The sequence below is a fragment of the Cyrtonyx montezumae genome, unplaced genomic scaffold, assembly GCF_038088225.1.
Source record: "Cyrtonyx montezumae isolate F1298 unplaced genomic scaffold, pur_monq_1.0 scaffold_2, whole genome shotgun sequence".
Lineage (NCBI taxonomy): Eukaryota > Metazoa > Chordata > Aves > Galliformes > Odontophoridae > Cyrtonyx > Cyrtonyx montezumae.
The window spans coordinates 47,469,583-47,488,581 of NW_027071936.1; the positions used below are offsets into that span (position 1 = coordinate 47,469,583).

Genomic DNA, 18,999 nt, shown 5'->3' on the forward strand with positions numbered 1-18,999 from the left:
CCACAGAGTGGTAGTTTTAAACTATAACATTAAGAAATTGGAATGGTGTCGTTTTCAAAGAAAGGAAATCAGTGTTTCCTCTTACTGTTCAAAACCTCAAACCAGTGGTTGCAGAAGTAGATGTCCATGTTCAGTTTGTGGAGGGAGTTGATGATAGCTGATTCATAAGGCTGTTTAAGCTGGATGCAGGGTTAGAGTAAGCCTGAACGTGACTTACATGGCTTGAACAATACAGAATTAAGAAAATCAAAATCCCTACATCAGAGTTCAGATTTTAGAATTGAAGGTTTTACTGCTCCTTACCTTCTGTAAAGCGACTTCCTGTGATGTTGGCCAGTACTTGAAATACACTGGAGAAGCAGTTGTGCATTTATGAGCTGAGATGGAAAGTTGGGTGAGGGGGGTTCCGTTGGCTGCACACACACTAGTTTGAGGATACGTGCAAAGTTTCTAGTTGTCAGTGCATAAGGAGCCACAATAATTAGCTGCCTTAATTCTTAGGTGTCAGTGTTCATTTGGTGTCCTGGTAGTTCTCTGTGCTTTTATGGAGTTAGACACTAACAGCTGGAAGTGGTGACTGCCTTGGATGGGTAAGGATGCTCCTCTAGATAGCATTGTTTCTGCAAGATGGAGGTAAATGCATCTCAGGTCTCATGTACTAAGTTCTGTATGCTTTCATAACAATAGATACAGAATTACATCACTTACCTAATGTGTTCGATGCTATTTTCCATATTTAGGGGCAGCTGGAAGTGACCAAACGTTTCAGTTGTTCCTCCAAAAGTGCGAAGTTACAGTGATTGCATCTACCCATTTGGTGTTTACTAACACTTTTATTTGTAAACTACCAATTGTAGTTTCATGTTTAACATCATTCACAGCATGAATATACATCCCGGGAAGTTTTGGTCCAAAGAGGTTTGCGTAAAAGTGCATATCAGTTCTCACAGCCTAATGTCTCTTCAAGTCAGTTTGTAAGGTTATTCCAAGGCACAGGAGAGTCATAACATTTTCTTGTTTAAATGTACAGAAAGTGAAGAAAAGTAATTTTGCCAGAAGCAGATATCATAGCTTGTCTTCCTGTGCACGCAGTCGCCTTCTGTTTTCAACTGAGGTGTTTGGTGTGTATAACTGGAGTGACTCACATAGTGCTTTCCTGCAGCTGCCTATTCTGTATGGCCCTCTGTAGAATGCACAGTCATGAATCTTGAAGGTGGGCTTGTGCCCTCTTATTAAAGTGACACGCAGATGTGCTGGATCTTCTTTGCCTTGAAACGTTTTCTTCTTTTTCTTTTGTGAAAAACAATAATAGTTAAAAGCAAGATCAGAGTGGAGAAAAGACAGCAGGCAAAGAATATTAATGGCTTCTTCTGAGAAACAAACAGGCAGAAGCTGCACTGCTTCTCTGCAGATGGATCACAGACAGAGTAGTGGGCAGGAAAGCCGTTATCGCTTATCAGGCTGTTGTAAAATTTTATTGAAGGCTTTCCTTTCGAATCAGAAGTGAAGAATCCAAACCTGGGCTTAGATTTTTCTTCGGTCAGTTTAAACGCATAGTAGCCTCTAATCTTGACTTTATCAATGTAGTATGCTGGGAGGGAAAGAAAAGAATGCTGTTAATATTGTTAATAACATTCTGTACGATTTGCAGACTTCTGAAAACTCATCACCAAAATGGTTATCCATTTAAAGAGTGTAACTGCATCATAAAATATTTACTTGCAGTTATTGCTTCTAATAATACTCAGCTTCTGCTATCTTAATTAAAAACAATGTGTCACTGTTCCAAAGAAATTTGAACCTCGGAATTTTGTGGACCTACCCTGTGAAAAGTGCATTTGCACACACATGTAGCCTGGCTCTCTGAATGCCTACATGTATAAATGGCACTTGTGAACGTTTCAGCAAGTGGCAGCCAGCCGCCCTCCCACCTCTGCCTTGTGTCAGGCAGCTGGAGCAGGCCCATGGTTCAGAACTGTAGGTAAGGAAACCCAACAAGACTGAGTGCTGCTGCTTTCCTACTTGCGTGTGGGCAAGGATGTGAAAAGGAAGTGATCTTAACATTCAAGTGATAAGTTCACTGAGAAAAGGAGGTAGGTGAGGGGGAGCTGAACTTCACTGCCCTCATTCCTACCACACATTGTGTTATCTTGGACATATGCAAACTTTGATGTTCCCAGCTTTTCTTGTCTAACATCAGCTGGATGTAAGAGCTGTTCCTGTTGCAAGGCAACAGGATGCCAGTTCCTATAGGCAGAGTTAAGGAGCTGGAAGTCCTCTCAGCCTGTTTGCCTTCAAGTCTGCAGGTCTGAGCTGGTTTAGAGTTAGGAGCTTTCCTCTCTGACAAAAGTGAGGCCTGGCTGCTTTCTGAACCCGCGTGTGGGACTCAGGAGGAGTAGAAGACCAGCTGGGTCCTGAAAGAGATGTTGAAATTCCTGCTTCACTTCAGACCCATTTGCTCAGCTCCACCGTACATGAATGTTACCCTGCTATGTGCCAGCACTGGGCAAAAAATACTCAGATGAAATTGTAAAGAACAGTCCTCGGTGAGTAAACATCTCTTTCATTCACATGTAAGCAGAAAGCATTACTGAGGATGTGAGCCAGACTCAGCAATAACACTGTAAACTAGGGAGATGTTTCTGTGAATAGTCAAAGGTACCACGCTATCTGAAAATTGAACTGGGAGCACTGTGATGAATGCCCTTTAAATGACCTCCTTTGGGTAGCAGCAGAATAACTTACTGTCTCCTTGTTTGTAATGTGAAGTTGGCATGAAAAGTAGACCAAATGCTCATCAATTCTGTAGTAATTGAGAAAGAGCTAAGTGCTGTAGGGGAAATGCTCTGCTTATTGTTAGTGTCCAGAAGCAATCTGGCCATGCCTAGCTATAAGTAATACCTGCCTCTTTTTCTACGTATCTAGCTCCTGGAGAGCTAGGATCTGCAGCCTGTGTTTGGGGACAGGTGCCTCAGGAGCTTTTGGATATCTCGTGGCCTGGCCAGGGAAGTCTCCAGTGACTGTTGGTAGAAAATAGCGCAGGGACATGTTGCACATCCTTGGCTGTACAGTCCAGGTAACACTGCCTTTCAGGTACCTTTCCATGGCTGCCAGGTTCTCAGCATAACGACACAGCACTGCTGCATTTCTCGTGAAAGGCTGAGCAGAGCTCACAGCTCTTGTTTATTATCTAGTTGGAGGAGGAGGGATGTGAAGGACGAGGCCTCCATGGGATCCCTCTCATACAGTAAGCTATGGCTGAAGATCATTGCCTTCAACAAAAAGAGCATGTGTTTTGTCCTGTTTCTCTACAGGGGCTTAATACTTTTTCTCTGAAGTGAGGAACTAGATTTCTGTAGGAGCAGAGCAAAGAGCAAGTAGTGGAGCAGGAACTAGAGCTCTCTCTTCAACAGCAGGACATAAAAGTGGGACAACCTGCCATTTTTCCTCTGTATGTCCCTTCAGGTCTCCTTGGACTTGCATGTGTGTTATGGTCCAATGACTCCAGAACAGCAAGCGAGGAAGGAGGCTCCTGCTGTTCTTTGTGGAGCAGAAATCAGAATTGTCCACTGGTATTTGTTGATCTCAAATGCTATCTCCTGTGAACTTCAGAGTAACTAGCTACTTCCCACACATGCTTCTGCATCAGGCAAAGCTTGGGAGCCTGGGTCTGTGCCATGAAAACAGCTCTGAGGAATCTGTCATAGACTCACCTTTTAAAACCTCTTGGACGTATTTTTCTAAGTAATAGTTCCGGAGCTCATCGTTGTCTAAGGATTGGTCATCTATTCCGTTTGCCGTGATGTAGATGTCTATGTCACCGTAGGTTCTTTTAATCCACTTCAGAACCTTGCGCACTCCCCAGGGCACCACTGCGAGCCGGGAAGGGGAGCTCAGGCAGGTGATGTCCTGCAGGAATTGGATGTCGCGGTCAAATTCATACTGGCTCCCATTCTGGGGCTCGTGAATCACAAATCGAGTGGTGAAGTGATTGAGCGCATAGAAGTCAGCTGCACCTTTAATGAGCTTCCTTTCCTCACTTGTGAAGGAGGGCAGTGAAGAGTGTGAGAGGCCTTTTCTGTTTTTAAAGTGGATGTATTCCCTCATTGTAGCTGGATAGTCCCCGGACTTAAATATGGGGTCAGCAAACCAGCCTATTTCAAACTGAAGGAACCTGTTGGCAGCTTTGGCATGGGATTCAAAGTAGGTGTTGGCAGGCTCAGCCCAGTCTGAGTGCAGGGATAGGGACACTTTGCCATACTGGAAAGACCGGAACTGCTCATCGTATGTTCTCCAGGCCATGGCATGTGCTATGAGTAAATTGTGTGCTGCCCGGTATGTATCGCTGCTGCTCCTGTTGTAGACATCGCTGAGTCGGTTGGGCTCGTTTATTGTAATCCAAAGTTTAACCAAATCACCTAGTTCCTGAAAGCATAAAGCTGCGTAGTTTTGAAAAGCATAGGCTGTGGACTGGTTGAGCCACCCTCCTGTGTGCAGCAAAGGGCCCGGCAGGCCCAGGTAGGCATGCGTTGGGTAATACAGGGTGACCATAGATTGGATGTTGAGTTTTAGCACTTCGCTAACCACACATCTGTAATACCTCAGCACCTGCCTGTTGACCACTGACAGATCTCCATTGGGTAAAATTAACGACCAGTCAAGTGCAAATCTGTAGTGGGTGACTTTCATTTTTTCCAGGAGGTCAAGTTGCTTTTTAATACTGACAAAATCCGTGCACTGTGCCGGACGGGTTTTTAGCTTCACTCCGTCCACTTTGTGCAAGAGCCCATCTCCCGTGATGTTCCACAGGTAGAGGTTTGGATCACAGAACTGGGGTGAGGAAGCCACAGACTCCGCCTGGGGAATTAAAAGCACTATGTTAAATTGACCCCACCACCAGCATGCACTGTCCCTTTTCACACTGATAGATGCCACAGATGGGTTTCCTCTGTGGTCATACAGCAGTTCTGATGCAGAGGCAGCAGGGGATGTAACAGGCAGGTACAGACTGTTCTGGCAGAGCTGCCGAGGTCAGTGTTATGCAACCTTGGCACAACGGTCCAGTCCCTGTTCTTACTGGTAGTCCTTCTGCCCCTGCAAATATCTGACACAATTTGTACTGCTTAATATGAGTTCCATCTCTGCTACTGCTAACTTCTACAAGTTTCTGTGTTGAAAAGGATTTCTTTACTGTTTTTAAACTTAGTGCAATTTGTATCATAATGTAGTGAAGGTTAAAATAATTTTTTTAAAGGAAGTAGACTTTTTTGTGCTGTATGTTTACTCAGAACAATTAACACTATACAGTAGCTTTACTTTTTTTTCCCTACACTTGTCAATAAGTAGGATAAATCACAGTGGTTTGTTAATGTTTTTTTCATTGGACTACCCTTCTGTATGTCATGACAAAGAGTATCCCAACACTGCAATACACATTGGTCATCCTGTCTTCCAAATATAAAGCTGAAGTAGGTACTACAGAAAACAGTTGGGAAAAAAGACAGTGTGCATCTTGCACTGAGGTTCTTAAATGAAAGGTACTGCACTCAGTCTTTTACTCACAAAGTAAACTCATAATTGCTCTTCCTCCAGTGGTCATTTCTGTATTTTATTTACTCTTACCTTGAGAACAGACTCAGTGATACCCCAGGAGAAGTCACAGGAAAACTGTGCTTGTACACTTGGGGTAGTCTCTCTTGGGAAGAAGCCATTTTCCTGTATGATCTGTTTGTAATAAAGCGCAGATGACTTGGGAATGCGTTCCTTTTTTTCACTTTGGAAATCCACATAAAATAATCCACGCCGGATTTTGTAAGCATGTTGCCATTCAAAGCCATCAAGGAGTGACCAGGCTGTGTAACCGAACACGTCTATGTTGTCATATTTAATAGCTGTGTAAGAGAAAGTAACACCCATGAGCTGTGTATTTAGTGCTCTGACGTACACGTGGGAAAGTAACAGCTATAACAGGTAAGTTTCAGTAGTCTCCAAGAATGGCAGCTGGGATCTGTGCATTGCGATGGTGATTTTATGCTACTTATTTTCAGGATTTGCTGCACTCTTAAGTTACAGACATGCACTGCAAAGCTTTCAGCACTGTCTTCTGACACACAGTACAGCTCTGTACAGCCCACTACATGGCGTGTCAACAGCCACCAGCCCATTCCAATTTGGCCTATACAAATGATGTTTTGTGGTTAAGCAGGTCAGATTGATTTTACTGCAAGCAGCAAGTTTATATTATACCAGATTCTTCTGTCAGTGAAAATATGAGAATGCACTCCAAATGTTATTGCTGATTAGATGCAATTTCCTTCACAAAAAGAAAAAAACATTAATATTTTGAAACAGTTGAAGTATTGGAATACATAAAAATACAGATTGCAGCTCTCATATTTATTAATTGAGCACTGACCCAAACATTTCACGAGTTTTGGTTCACGGGTGGTTATTACAGCCAGCTCTGCCTCAGAAGAGGGCTGAATTTTCTTACCTAATGATCTACCTGCCACACATCATCAAAGCCAGTCCTGCATCTAGGCTTCCCTGCTGTTGGCAAGCAGTATTTAAAATATCATAAACCAAATACAGGAATGTAACCTCAAAACTGGGAGAAATCAGGCCATGTCATGTATACTGGGCTACGTGAAATTGGCAGTTTGGAAAAACTTTATCTAGACAGCCTTCATTAGGAGCTCAATTTTGTTTGCTGGCGATCAGATATCCTTATTCCACGTTTTCCCTTTTCTGAGGATAAGAAAGGTTTTTGTGAAGGACCTGAGCCACCCACCATGACAGCATGGCACACAGTGCGTGCTCCAGAGGGCACAGCCCCAGCTGGCACCCTAGCCACAGGTGTCTCCCACACCCCAGCACCAAAAATGGAAAAATATGGGTTTTGCAGAGGCCTCAGATACTAACAGCGTTCATGTTTCATATAAAATTAAATCTTTGGTCCTTCTCCTTGGCATGCTGTAATGATTGCTACTCTCCTGCTGATGAATTCCATGCATTTGGCATTGCAGTAGGGGCTTGGCACGACAATGGCAGCCTGTTGTCACTGCCTCATTTTCCTGCTGTCAAGGTATGTGCCTGCATGAAGGTTTTACAGTTGGTCTGCCATCAGTGAAAAGCAATGTGCAATGTATTGTTTACATTTCTGATTCAGTTTTATACCCAGATGCTGCACTTTAGCTTTCTGGGACAGGGACTACATATTTTTTTCTGTTTGTACAATGCTACCACCAGTGGATCCTGATATGTGGCTTATACGTATGCAATAGAAATTATTAACTTAGTTGCCATTATGTCTTTAAAAAAATGATGAAATCATTAAAAAGCTAAATTATCTATATAATTTTCCTCAAAAAATATCCAAAAAAGAATTCAACAGCTCAGTCATGCACAAACCTTGTAAAACCTTATTTATGAAGTTCTTCATCATGTAGATGGCAGTGGTGTCATCGGTTTTCACATGGCTGTCAGTGAACCAGCCATTCTCTGCAATGAGGATCCGAGGACTGTCATATTCCAGTTTAATCCAATTCAGTACGTCCCTTAAATTAAGTGACAAGTTTTGTCCCATTTTTGGTAGAGTGTTTGGAGGTTTGAAGTTATCAGGACCAAAGGAAAATGCAAAGAAATCAGCTGTTCCTTTTATGTACTTTTTTTCATCCTCAGTGAAGCGTGGCAGAAAAGATTCATTTTTCAGTTCTTCTGGATAATCACCATCCCCATGGATGGGCTTAGCAAACCATCCGAGTACTCTCTCCACAGACTGCTGGCATTTAGAAATATCCAAAGCGTTCTCCGATCTGTTGGGTTCAATCCAGTGAGATCCCAAGACTATGGACATCAATCCCTTCTGATACGGATGGAAGTGTTCCTTGTAGTTACGCCACACTTTTGCATGAGCCTGGTAAAAGAAAAAGAGCACTGAATTGCTGCTATTTAATAAATCTCTGTGTGTGTAGGCAGCCAGCCAGACAGGTAGCTGACATCTGCTGCAGCGATATTACTGAATGATTAAGGTATGACAATCACTCTGAAGAGATGCACTGGGCAATAGCTGCTAAAATGCAAGGTCTTCAGATGATGGTAATGCTCAGCATTTCCTATGTGCTGTTGCTATGATGCATTAGGGTTCTGGCTTCTTGCCTTTTGATATAGCTCTGAAGGTTGCTAGATGTTCCACCATGAATGTGAAACAGCTCTTATAGATAATGTTAGACTAAACAGCTGTCAGTAGTGGGATATCAGTAATCTGCACAGTCCTAGTCAGTTCTTTCTTTGTAAAGCTCTAATTGCTGATAGAGTTCAACTTTTAAACTGTAATTACAGTTTTTACATTAATTATATATCTCAACTTATGTCTCCTGTGTCAGTGTTGGCTCTATGCTATTGATTGACTTCGTGCTATGGGGGATACCTGGATTTGCTCTGATAGATCACATCCACTCTGTACTGTTCTTAGGATGTAATTCCATTTGTTTGAATTTGGACTACTTACACAAGTGTTCCCCTTTAAGTGTCCTTTGTGCAAAATCTGGAGGAAGCTCTAAGCTGCAGCTGCAAAATTTGAAACAACATGTTTCATAGTGTGAGAATTTTCATCCAGGCTTTCAGTTCACTTCTTTGAAGTTACTGTAGTTACAATTTTCCTGACAGTATATGAAACAGAACAGAATGAAACTGATTCCTTTTTAGTATTCATTCTGACAGCAGCACCGCTATGGTTTTAGAAGGAAGTCTGTCAGCTGCATTTCCCAAATTGAATTGGTTATGGCACATTTCAGTACTCGGGTGATGCCAAGCACTGAGTTCTCTAGGATAGAAGTTTTGCCACGGGTATTAGTGGCAGTGAGAACACACACCCTGTATCACATTGTAATTCTTTTTTTTTCAGACCATCATTGCGTATAGATAGTTTAACATTGCCATACACCAGAATTACCTCTGAATGTCACATCCATTATTTAGTTAAGAGAACACATAAGTCATAATTTTCATGGTGTGTGCATTGAAATGAATACACTGTAGATTTAGGAACCACTAGTGTGCTGAGTCCTGTACAGGAGAACAGGAGCAGTGTTAGACTAGAATGACTCTGGATCACAGGGGAGAGGAGCTAACACTTCTCCAGCTGATGAGTTGTCCAATAATTCAGGGATTACATTGCTCCAGAAGTACAGCTCTATACACTAAGCTGGAAAGCAAATGACTGTTTGCACCCAGAAAAAAAAACAAAACAGAAACATTGTGAAACACTTTTAGCGCTGAGTTAGATTGACATTACAAAGCCAAACAACGCTGCTTACATTTGACAATAACTTCAGCTAATTTATCTAGAAATGCAGAGCCTTGACAGCTTGGAAAAATAAAAAGATTAAAAAAAAGCCTGATGTGAGGTAGGTATTTGGTTAAGCTCAGGAGCGCTGTGGAATTACAGTTTGTGAAATTTTGTGTATCAGCTGTTAATGGTTTCTAAGGTCATGCTCGTAACATTTGTTCAAGGTCTGTCTTTGAAAGTACTGATAAAGCAACATTAACCTTTGAGATGCAGGTTAAAGGGAAGCCATCAAAACTGTACTCATGAAGTAAACTGAAACCTACAGTTATACTATTTTAAAAGGGATTTCTTACCAGTCTTATCAGAAAATCTGTGTGGCTAGTGCCACCTCCTCAGTTACCCTCACTGTCCCTCCCAGAGCTCCCTCCAGCCCCAGGTGGCTGCAATAGGCCCAGCCTTACCCTGGTGTTAGCTTGCACTTACCTGCCCCTACTGATTTCTAACATGGTTAGTGAACGTTTTTCCCCAGAAACAGCCTACTAACACTTGTTTAATGAAAGATACATGTTTCTGTTGATTTGACAAGAAAAACTTTGCTGAAGTCAGCTGTGTTATTCACACAGCCAGGACAGGGACATCTGGTAAATCTTAGCAATCCCACACTTCTAAATAAAGTGGAGGAAGAAAGCTTTCCCAGAAATCAACCAGATAAAAGTGCACTACTGACAAGCAAATGACAATTAGGGAGAATTCATTAGCTTCATATGCAATTTCAGGAAGCTGATTAGAGGAAAATAAAGTTACTAGTAAAGTACCATCTGCAGGTGTGAAAGCAGCCACAGGTGCCATTCCACAGGAGCAGACCTCTAATACAAGTACGTGCATTTACAGTGAGTCACGGTAACATTTCCACATCACAAATTCTTATGTACTGCTGATGACTCCTAGTTCCAAGGGCAGTCTCAATTAAAAAAAAAAGTGACTAGTCTATATTGAAGGTTTTTACAGTTGTTGTAGACAAAGTAGCCTTTTCTTGCCAATAACTCTGTCTTGAGCTGTTAACTGTGCAGCAGCTTAGTGTTCTCAGGTGGAGGATGTACTCTTAAGTGCAAACTATTATTGATGGAACCAACTGATTATTAGCATTTGTTTTGTAAGATGAAACATGAAATAAACATTGATTTAAAAGCTGTATCATATATTACAATGACTATTTTGAGTAAATCTTGATTAATCTTTTGTTTTCAGTTACAGTTTAATCCCTAATCTTTCACTTTCCTTGTTAGATCAAGGACAAATGTCAAGGCTGAGTACACAGTGAAAGCAAGATCAATATTGGGTATTTATTCTAGATACATATGACATTAATTTCAGCATATTGTCCTGGTATTAGTATAGCAATTTATATTCCACAGACTTCAAAGTCAGAAGAGTGCTACGCCAGTTAACCTTGCAAAATGGCTAGACAGAATGAGCCAATTTAATAAAAGAAAGACAACAGTGTTGTTCTCCTCTATTGGAATATTCTCATACTCCTTCAAACTCTGATCCTGTAAATCTTCTGTATAGACAAAAAAGCTTATCATAGAAATACCAATACTTTCAGATTCATAAGATTTATTACAGTATAGTGACTTTCATAGAATAGCTCAACAACAAATACACAGAGCAATGTGGAGTTACTTGTCCGAGGAGAGAAAAAGCAAAAAGTGCCTGGGTGAACTTAGAGATAAATTATTCTTCACTCTTTCAGTAGAAATTTGTTTTTAAAGAGAATGAATTATAAGACTTCTCTGAGACTTGCTCATCAAAAAATCCTAACGGTGATAGTGTGATAGTGTCCATGAAGAGATCCTGGCATGCTGACTGCTACCAGGAGCTAGGAGTAACACAGCCAGGCACAGGAACCTGATCTGTGGTATGATGGATCTGTATGTAAACACCATGTGTGTGGAAGGAAAGGTATCGCCTTTTCCAAGAATGTGTTATAAAGACATGTCCATGAAAAAAATTGTAGAGAGATTTCCTTGTTTTCTTCCTGGGCTTATCAGCAAGATGGAAGGGGCTGTGAACAGTCTTAAACATGTTTGGGTTTTTTTTAAGAAAAAAGACCAAAAAAACAACCCAAAGACCTAACAGTTGGTTTCTGCCTGTTGCTTAGCAAGGGCAGATCTGCCTGGAGGGTGCTGATACAGAAGAATAAAAGACAGCAGAAAGAGCATAACTAGGTCTAAAGAAAATGGTGGTAGTCGATGTGATAAATATCTGGTTTATCTCCATTAACAGTGATTCAACTGCTTCATGTTTTCCTGCTTTTTGTCTAGTGTAACTACTATCAAATAAAAAAAATACATTTATTTTTTTCAGTGTGCAATCTTTTCTTCCCTACCTTAGTAGCGGCCTCAGAAGCAAGTGCATTGTTTTAGTGTTGTGTTGGTATGTATTTCAAGTGTCACGTGGCAAGTTACGCCTCATCGTGTGCCAGTGTTGCTTTTGCAAAACACAATATCTTTTAATGAAAAAAAGGAAATGCAGACTGACTGTCTTTCTCCATGTGGTATATCAGATTTCACTTGTTCCTCATATTAGTGACTATCATCTGATTGAATAGAGATTTACCTATGTGAAAATATTAGCAATTTATCATTTAAAAGTTTCACACATCATATTTCCTATTCATTTCCACATGAATACTATCAGGTCTTTTGTAATGATCAGCAGCATTATGACACACTGTGTATGAGCATTATATATAGTAACATGCAGATATATATTTTAAATCCAAACATCGAGATCTGTATATTGTTTTCTGAACTCAGAACTCCTAAGCATTCTGCTTAGTAGCCTTTGCTTCTGCATTCAGTAACTCTTTTTATTTCTGGGTCTTGAATAACAGGAGCAGGACTGGCTCTTATAAATGCATCTCGGCCATTCCATCAGGAGGATGGAAAGCACAGAAAGAAAGCACATGTAACAGCTGACACAGCCTGTGCAATACTGTGTGCTAGGAGCAGCATATGTCTCCTGAGCTTGAAGAGGACAGACAAATCCTTATTTCATTGAAAATCTTTCATAAGATTTTCACCTACCTAATGACCATCATTCATGGAAGCAGATCACTGTTTTATTGGTTCTAAAATACGTGGATTTTTTTTTTCAGCTAAACATTTCAGTATTAAGCTGTTGGGTTTCTGCAATCTTGGGTTGCATCCTTTACATGTATTGTGTCAAATATATCTTACATAGCACTTTAAAAATAAAAATAATGATTGGGCATCAGTTCTCTTTGAGATGCTTCAGAAATCTCTGTAGTTAGGTCAATTCATGTGCTATGTGTGAAATCAGTTATCAGATCTGGACACCTGATGACTTTTTTGTGTAAAACTTCTATTGACTGCAGTGTGCATTTTTCTGGAAAAAAACAAAAGATGTTCTCCAGTTTAAGCCTGGAAGCAAATACAAGAAATAGAAGTTGCAGAAAATTTTATACACTGTTAATTAATATTTCTCAATATGCATACTTCTTTCTGTATGCCAAATACATTCAGATGTGTCTGTTAATTATAATGTATGGTAGGCAGAAGAAAAGGTCACTTCGTGACATCTAGGAATTGCTTGGGCACAGAAAATTATACTAGCTTTCTCTATCAAGCAGACAGGACAATGACTTGCTCTTTGAAATACTTAGAGCACTACAGATGAAAAAAGGTGTATTTATATTGTTAATTGCCTTAATTATTGTTGTTGGAGATTGTTTTAAAGTATAGCACAAGAAAATACGAATATAAGCACTTAAGCATATGAACAAGCTACTCTGTGGAATGAAATCAGAGATGCTCTGAATTCTGTTAAGTTCTTGCTATTACCATTAATGTCTCTACATTTTTCCTAAAACTATGACCTACTTCAAACTTCTCTTTTTTGCCCTTTCCAAAGAATACTATGAACTTGGGAGTCAGTACTGAAGCTGTTAAAGCTACCGATCATAGGATCAAATCTCTTGGATGTCTAATTCTGTAGAAGAAAGCAGATACAAAAAATAACACTCACATAAAAATGAAAATGTTGAAATTGCTATGGAAATAATATAATTTTGAAACTCTTAAATAGTGAAGGGGACATTTGTTTTCTTCCAAAACCAAGAGCTGATGACCTTGCTAGGTCAGTAATAAACATTTCGCAATCTTACTAAGCCAGAACTAATCATATTTATATATACACATCTTCTATTGCTAGTAGAATTGATCCCATATGCAAATAGAAGAAAAATCTCTGAGCTAATAGAACAGTCATTTTAGTGTGGCTGAATGACAGAACAATCATTTCAGTGTAACTAAATGAAAAGAATAAAGAAGGAAACCAATGGTCTTTAATAGGTAGATGCTGTAGGCAAAAGGAAATTTAAATAGAGAAATAAACAAGCACATGAAAACAAAGAATTACTGAGTGTGCCGTTGAGACTACAATGAAATAAACATGAAAATTTAAAAAATATTATTTTAAAGACTGCTTTAGCTAAGGGTTATTTCTTGGTGTTTTCACATTACATTCCTTCATTATTATTTTTTAATGTAGATTACATGATTGATTTCTCCCATTACTTCCCACGACAGTGCAAGATTAGTTAGTAAAACCTTATTATACCATACCTTGATCAGATTGTGTCCTACAGTGTAGACAGTGGCTATTTTCCCTTTCTCTCCAGGAGCATGAATACCCGTGCCATACCCATGCCAAGCAACTAAGTAAGGATTGTGGATGGTAATCCAGTACTTAACACGATCCCCAAAGGTCTGGAAGCAGAAGGTGGCATAGTCATTGAAGATATCAATGACCGATTCATTTTTCCATCCCCCATATTGCTCTTGCAGTGTCAAGGGCAGGTCCCAGTGGTACAGGGTAACCACAGGGTCAATATTTCTGTAGATCAGAGAGTCAATAAGGGTGTTGTAGTACTGGAGTCCTTTTTCGTTAGGAGCTGCTACCACTCCAGTGGGAAAAAGCCTTGACCATGAGATTGAAAACTGGTAAAAAGTAACTCCTAAAAAATCCAGAGCTGACACATCTTTGTCCAGCAAGGTGTAGCTGTCACTGGAAACATCTGTGCTGTCAGTGTTTCTGAGCTCCGTGTGGATGAAACGGTCCCAGACAGAGGGTCCTCTCTCGTCCTTCCTCCAGCTGCCTTCCACCTGGAATGCCCCTGTCCCTACGCCCCAGAGAAACTCTGTGGGGAAAGTGTCATACAAAAACATCTGTGTTTCACTCACAGGACTGGAGTTGGGGTCCTTTTTCCACACAGATCTTCCCTCTCCAGCAAGCCCAGCGACTATCCTTAGGAAAACCAACATCCAAAAAGCAACAAATCTCTTCATCTGTCGGCCACACATTATGCTGCTTTATAACGCCAGCGTTAAATGTCAGATTCCTTTCACCAATACTGAAAAAATCCATTCATTCCCTGGAGTCCCTGCTGCGCAGGCTGTCTTCATTTGCCGCTAACTGCTCGAGTGTCTTATCAAAGCCTCACTAAAAGCTTGTGATCGTAAAAGCCCTGTCAATGATTAGCCTGAACTGTGAGACCTGGGCTGGGTCAGAGAACAGCGTAATTTTCAGGGAGGTGGCCTCTGTGTGGTCACCGAGACAGCTGTGTTCTAACTTCAGGAAAATAGGTTACCCCAGCAAAACAGAAAACCTGGTCACTCAGATGGGAACATATAGGTGACCGAGGGTGCTAAGAAGCTATGATGTTCTCTATTCCTCCAGAAACTGTATTTCAAGGAAATATGAAAGAAACAGAATTCAAACTACAAAGTCTTACATTAAAATGTGATTTAATTTTTTTAACTACTCACTTTTTAAATTGTAGGAGTGCCAGGAGGGTTTGGGGGTCTTTTCCCAGAGTTTAATTTTACCTATGAGAAATGCAACATATAGGATTAGTATAGTTTATTACTAGAATCAAGGCAGAATTGTGGATACAAAGAGACTTGTAACATATATATGCACATCCCAGTAATTATGAAGAAGCACAAGGCAGGTCATATTTATTCTAAATACACACAACTGCTGTTATATCATATAAAAGTCCTATGTACAGCCCTACGTACAGCATCAGTACAAGATTAACACAGGTCTGTTCCAGTCCTTAAGCAATTTCCCTTAATTTCTTATTTTGTTATTAATTGAAAACTGCAGCTGGGCTATCGGTCCAGTGAATATCTCACAGAGCAGCTAGACAGTATTTTATAAACTCATATTTTAACATATTACAGCAAAACTACATGTGTCAGGATTTGGTAAATTTAATAAATACCAGAAGGCTGATGCCCGCCTTCCTTGATTTCTTCAGATGAAGTCATATAAAATGTATCCACGGTACAGTCAAGAGTTGCTTGATAGCAATGTATCTGTACCTGCAAGACAGTCGTGTGCTGAGGTTTGAGCGTGGAACAACTTACCATGTAGGTACAGCACTGCGCTCAGATGAATTAGCCCTGCTGGCATGCAGGAGATGAAAGTCCAGAAGGGCTGCTGGGCTGAGCCTGTGTTATTGTTCCCGCTGCCTGTGTCAGCTCGTTTGCATGCTTAAAACATAACCCATGATCAGTTACAGGATCAGTGAGGATTCTGCCTTATCTTGTGAAACACACAATAATATCAGAGGGTATTGAGGTTTGTTCTGGTGGTGGAGCACACTTTTAGGACTTGCAGTGGTGTCACAGTGGTGCAGAAACAGAGGATCATCCTCCTGCTGTGATCAGAAGTGAACAGCAGTCCTCACAAGTACCCTGATCTCCTTCTGTGAAGGGTTAATAAACTCTCGCCTTCCAAGAAACACGAACATGTCGAGCCTGCAAGCAGATACTGCTCTGCTTGATGTTATTCTAGGTAGCTTTATCAAATACAAACAGAGATAACCACCTGCAATAATTCTTTGAGCATTATTTGAACAGTTTGCGTGGCTCTTACAAACGTCAGCCTTTTCAACTCTTCTTTAATCCTCCTGTCAAGAACAGGCACGGCCTTCAAAATGACACCATGAGAAAGAAATACATAAATACAAACACTTTGTAGGAGCAAACACACACACAGCGATGGCTATCACGAGCATTCGTGTTTTCTCGTGTCAGGCGAACAGATCTGCTCCCTGCCTGCAAACTCCTCTGTGCTGGAGTCGGTGTCACCAAGCAGCGTCTCACCCTAACAGCGTAATACTAACAACGACTATAGAGAGCACAGAGGCGGAGCGCTTATAGCGCCCGTCCTGCCCATCGCGCTGTGACGACAGCGGTGCGCGCCCGGTGGCGGGAGTTGGCGCGAAGGTTGCGGGGTGGGCCGGAGCCATGGAGCCGGAGCCGTCCTCCCGCTAGCGAGGCCGCCGCCGCCGGCAGCATGGTGAGCGCGGCGCCGCCCGGAGGGGCTGTGAGCGAAGGCCGCGGTGGCGGGGGGAGCGGGGCGGCGGGGGGGCGGCGTTGCGCAGATAGCGCCGATGAGGCCGCGTGGCGGTTGGAGCCCCCGGGCCGCTGGGGCCGCTGGGGCCGTTGGCGCTGCGGGGCGGACGCGGTCGGTGCTGCGGTTGTGGCGCTGCTCCCGCCCTGAGGCCGCCGCCCCGCGTCAGTCCGTGTTGGCACTCCTAGAAGAGAGGGAGACCGCCATCGTGGAGAAGGGATGAGTTGCGTTCTTCTATTTCCAGTGCTGAAGTGGCTGTACGGCCATCGGTGCTGTAGCTGTGGGGGCAGAAGCAGAAACACAGCGATTCCAGTTGCCCTGTACCATGCTCTGATATTCAGGGGCATGCTGGGATGTAATACTGGGCTCTTACAAACAGTCCTTTTTCACATAGTACCTAACAGAAGTGACCCCTGTCTGGTTGGTTCTGCAGCTTCTTGGCCATGAACTTACTGAACAAACGAAGGTGTGGGAAGAGATTCATTTTTTGCCCAAATTAATTACCTGACCTACTTGCCATGCAAAGAGCTGTACCACTTCAGCTAGGGGATGCGTGGTGGGGAGCAGGGCTACCTGAGCTGCCTGTAGCTGAGAGGAGCAGTCCCACATCAGTGCTGTGGCATGCGCTGCTGCGTACTTAGAACTGGGATGCTTCTCTGAAGATGCTTTATGCTACCTGTGCCTCAGTTGCCTCTATTCAGTGTAGTTATTCAAACAGGAATTACTGGTTTAACTGAAGTGATACTACACAATTGGTAGTGCAGTTTTTCTGGAGATGCCAAACATCAGAGCTGATGCTTTTGCAGAACTTGCACAGAAACAGGCAGACTGTAAGTATGAACAGTCCTGTACAAGCAAGGCACTTATGGATGCCTTTTGAAATGCCTCAAGACGCGCAGCTTCCCATTGCAGTCATTGAGCTGAGCTGGTGAAGTTCAGTTTTCTGTCTCAGAATGTAGTTCAGAGATGCAAGCATATTTGTATGATGTTATTTTGGAAAATATTTGCTTCACTGGACACTGGTCTTTTAAATACTTGTGGTTAATGGGTTTGACAGTGTTGGGATTGCTCCATGACCTAAATGCTGGAACATCTGTTATTTGGCTTAGGATGCTTTTAAAATGCAGGCAGAAATGTCACAGAAAACCAATATGGAATGTTTATGACTTTGAGCTGGATATTTACTGAAGTCTTGAAAGTTACCCTGATGAGCTCTTTGGGTAACCAGCCTTTAGCACTAGTAACAAATGGGTTTCGCTTTCTATTTCTCCTTAGTAAAATGGGTGCATACGAATCTTCCAAGGGAAAACTTGCAGCCTACCATGATTCATTTCTGCCTTGTAAGGTGGAGTATTTGAAACAACGTTCAAGACTGGCAACAGCTAGACTGCAGAGCCATTACTGAGGTTGTACAGTTAGGAGGATAGCTGAGCAGGAAGCAGTGCACCTGAGCACTGCTGTTTGCCTGCCCTGGTGCTAGGCATTAGCTGCCGCCCTAATCTGGTGGGAGTGATCAGAAATGTTGGGCCTTGTCTGGGACTGTGGCTAGGTCTCTGCAAAATTCGTTGTCCAGGTGTGGCTCAGAGTCCTTTATTTGGTAGCTATGGTTTAAGATGCCTCTAAACTGGTGTGCTGAGCAATAATTTCATTGATCCTCCCTCTTGTGTGAAACCACCCTACTTACACCTAGGATTGCTGTTACTGAAGAACCCCGGGGAGCTGCACTAGTATGGCCCTGGCTCTTTAGTTCTTCAGTTTAGGGGATTGCCTGGGGCAGCTGTGCAGGGGAGTGTATCTCCACAGGCACACAAGCCACAGGCCCCAGAGGAAGCATGCCAGTTACATTGCTACCAGGCTTCTCTCATTTAAGTGAGCATACGCACTTGTGCCAAATGGTGAACTCGTCTTTGAATGACATTATATACCAGCAGCGTAGTCGGTCACAGGATGTGAAATAGGTAAACCCAGCATGGTGGCTGGCAATACTGTCTGGGAGCTGAGATTACGTAGTGCATCTCAGAATTGTAGGATCAGAATCATTTTGACAGATACATGCACTGCTTCATTTGTGCAATTGGTGCAGTTAATTATCTGGCATCTCTTGATAAATAGGATAAAAATCTTTCTGTTATGAATCTCAGATAAAAACTTCTGTGAAAGATGACTTTATTGTTGCACTGTGATGTACTGGTCTTCCACACAATTCTGAATTCACCATCTGTTACAGCCCAGCAGTGACTAACAAGGTTACTTTTTCTTCT

General features: G+C 42.0%; 2 protein-coding genes across 3 annotated transcripts in view; one reads left to right on the top strand and one right to left on the bottom strand.

The window, feature by feature from the left end:
• Positions 1–1,232: 1,232 nt before the first annotated feature.
• On the bottom strand, positions 1,233–14,778 carry KLB (klotho beta). Its single transcript, XM_065737113.1, has 5 exons — positions 13,939–14,778; positions 7,411–7,915; positions 5,623–5,891; positions 3,714–4,857; positions 1,233–1,591 (listed from the first exon to the last, which is right to left on the bottom strand). The coding sequence occupies exons 1-5, from the start codon at positions 14,674–14,676 to the stop codon at positions 1,233–1,235; spliced, it is 3,015 nt and encodes a 1,004-aa protein (XP_065593185.1). The 5' UTR covers positions 14,677–14,778.
• Positions 14,779–16,575: 1,797 nt separating this feature from the next.
• The window catches only part of RFC1 (replication factor C subunit 1), a 33,076-nt gene continuing 30,652 nt past the window's right edge, over positions 16,576–18,999 (top strand). For both annotated transcript variants that reach the window (XM_065737111.1, XM_065737112.1), the window contains exon 1: positions 16,576–16,684. In XM_065737111.1, coding sequence (XP_065593183.1) covers positions 16,682–16,684 — 3 coding nt within the window. In that variant the 5' untranslated portion in view covers positions 16,576–16,681. The remainder of the gene's footprint in view (positions 16,685–18,999) is intronic.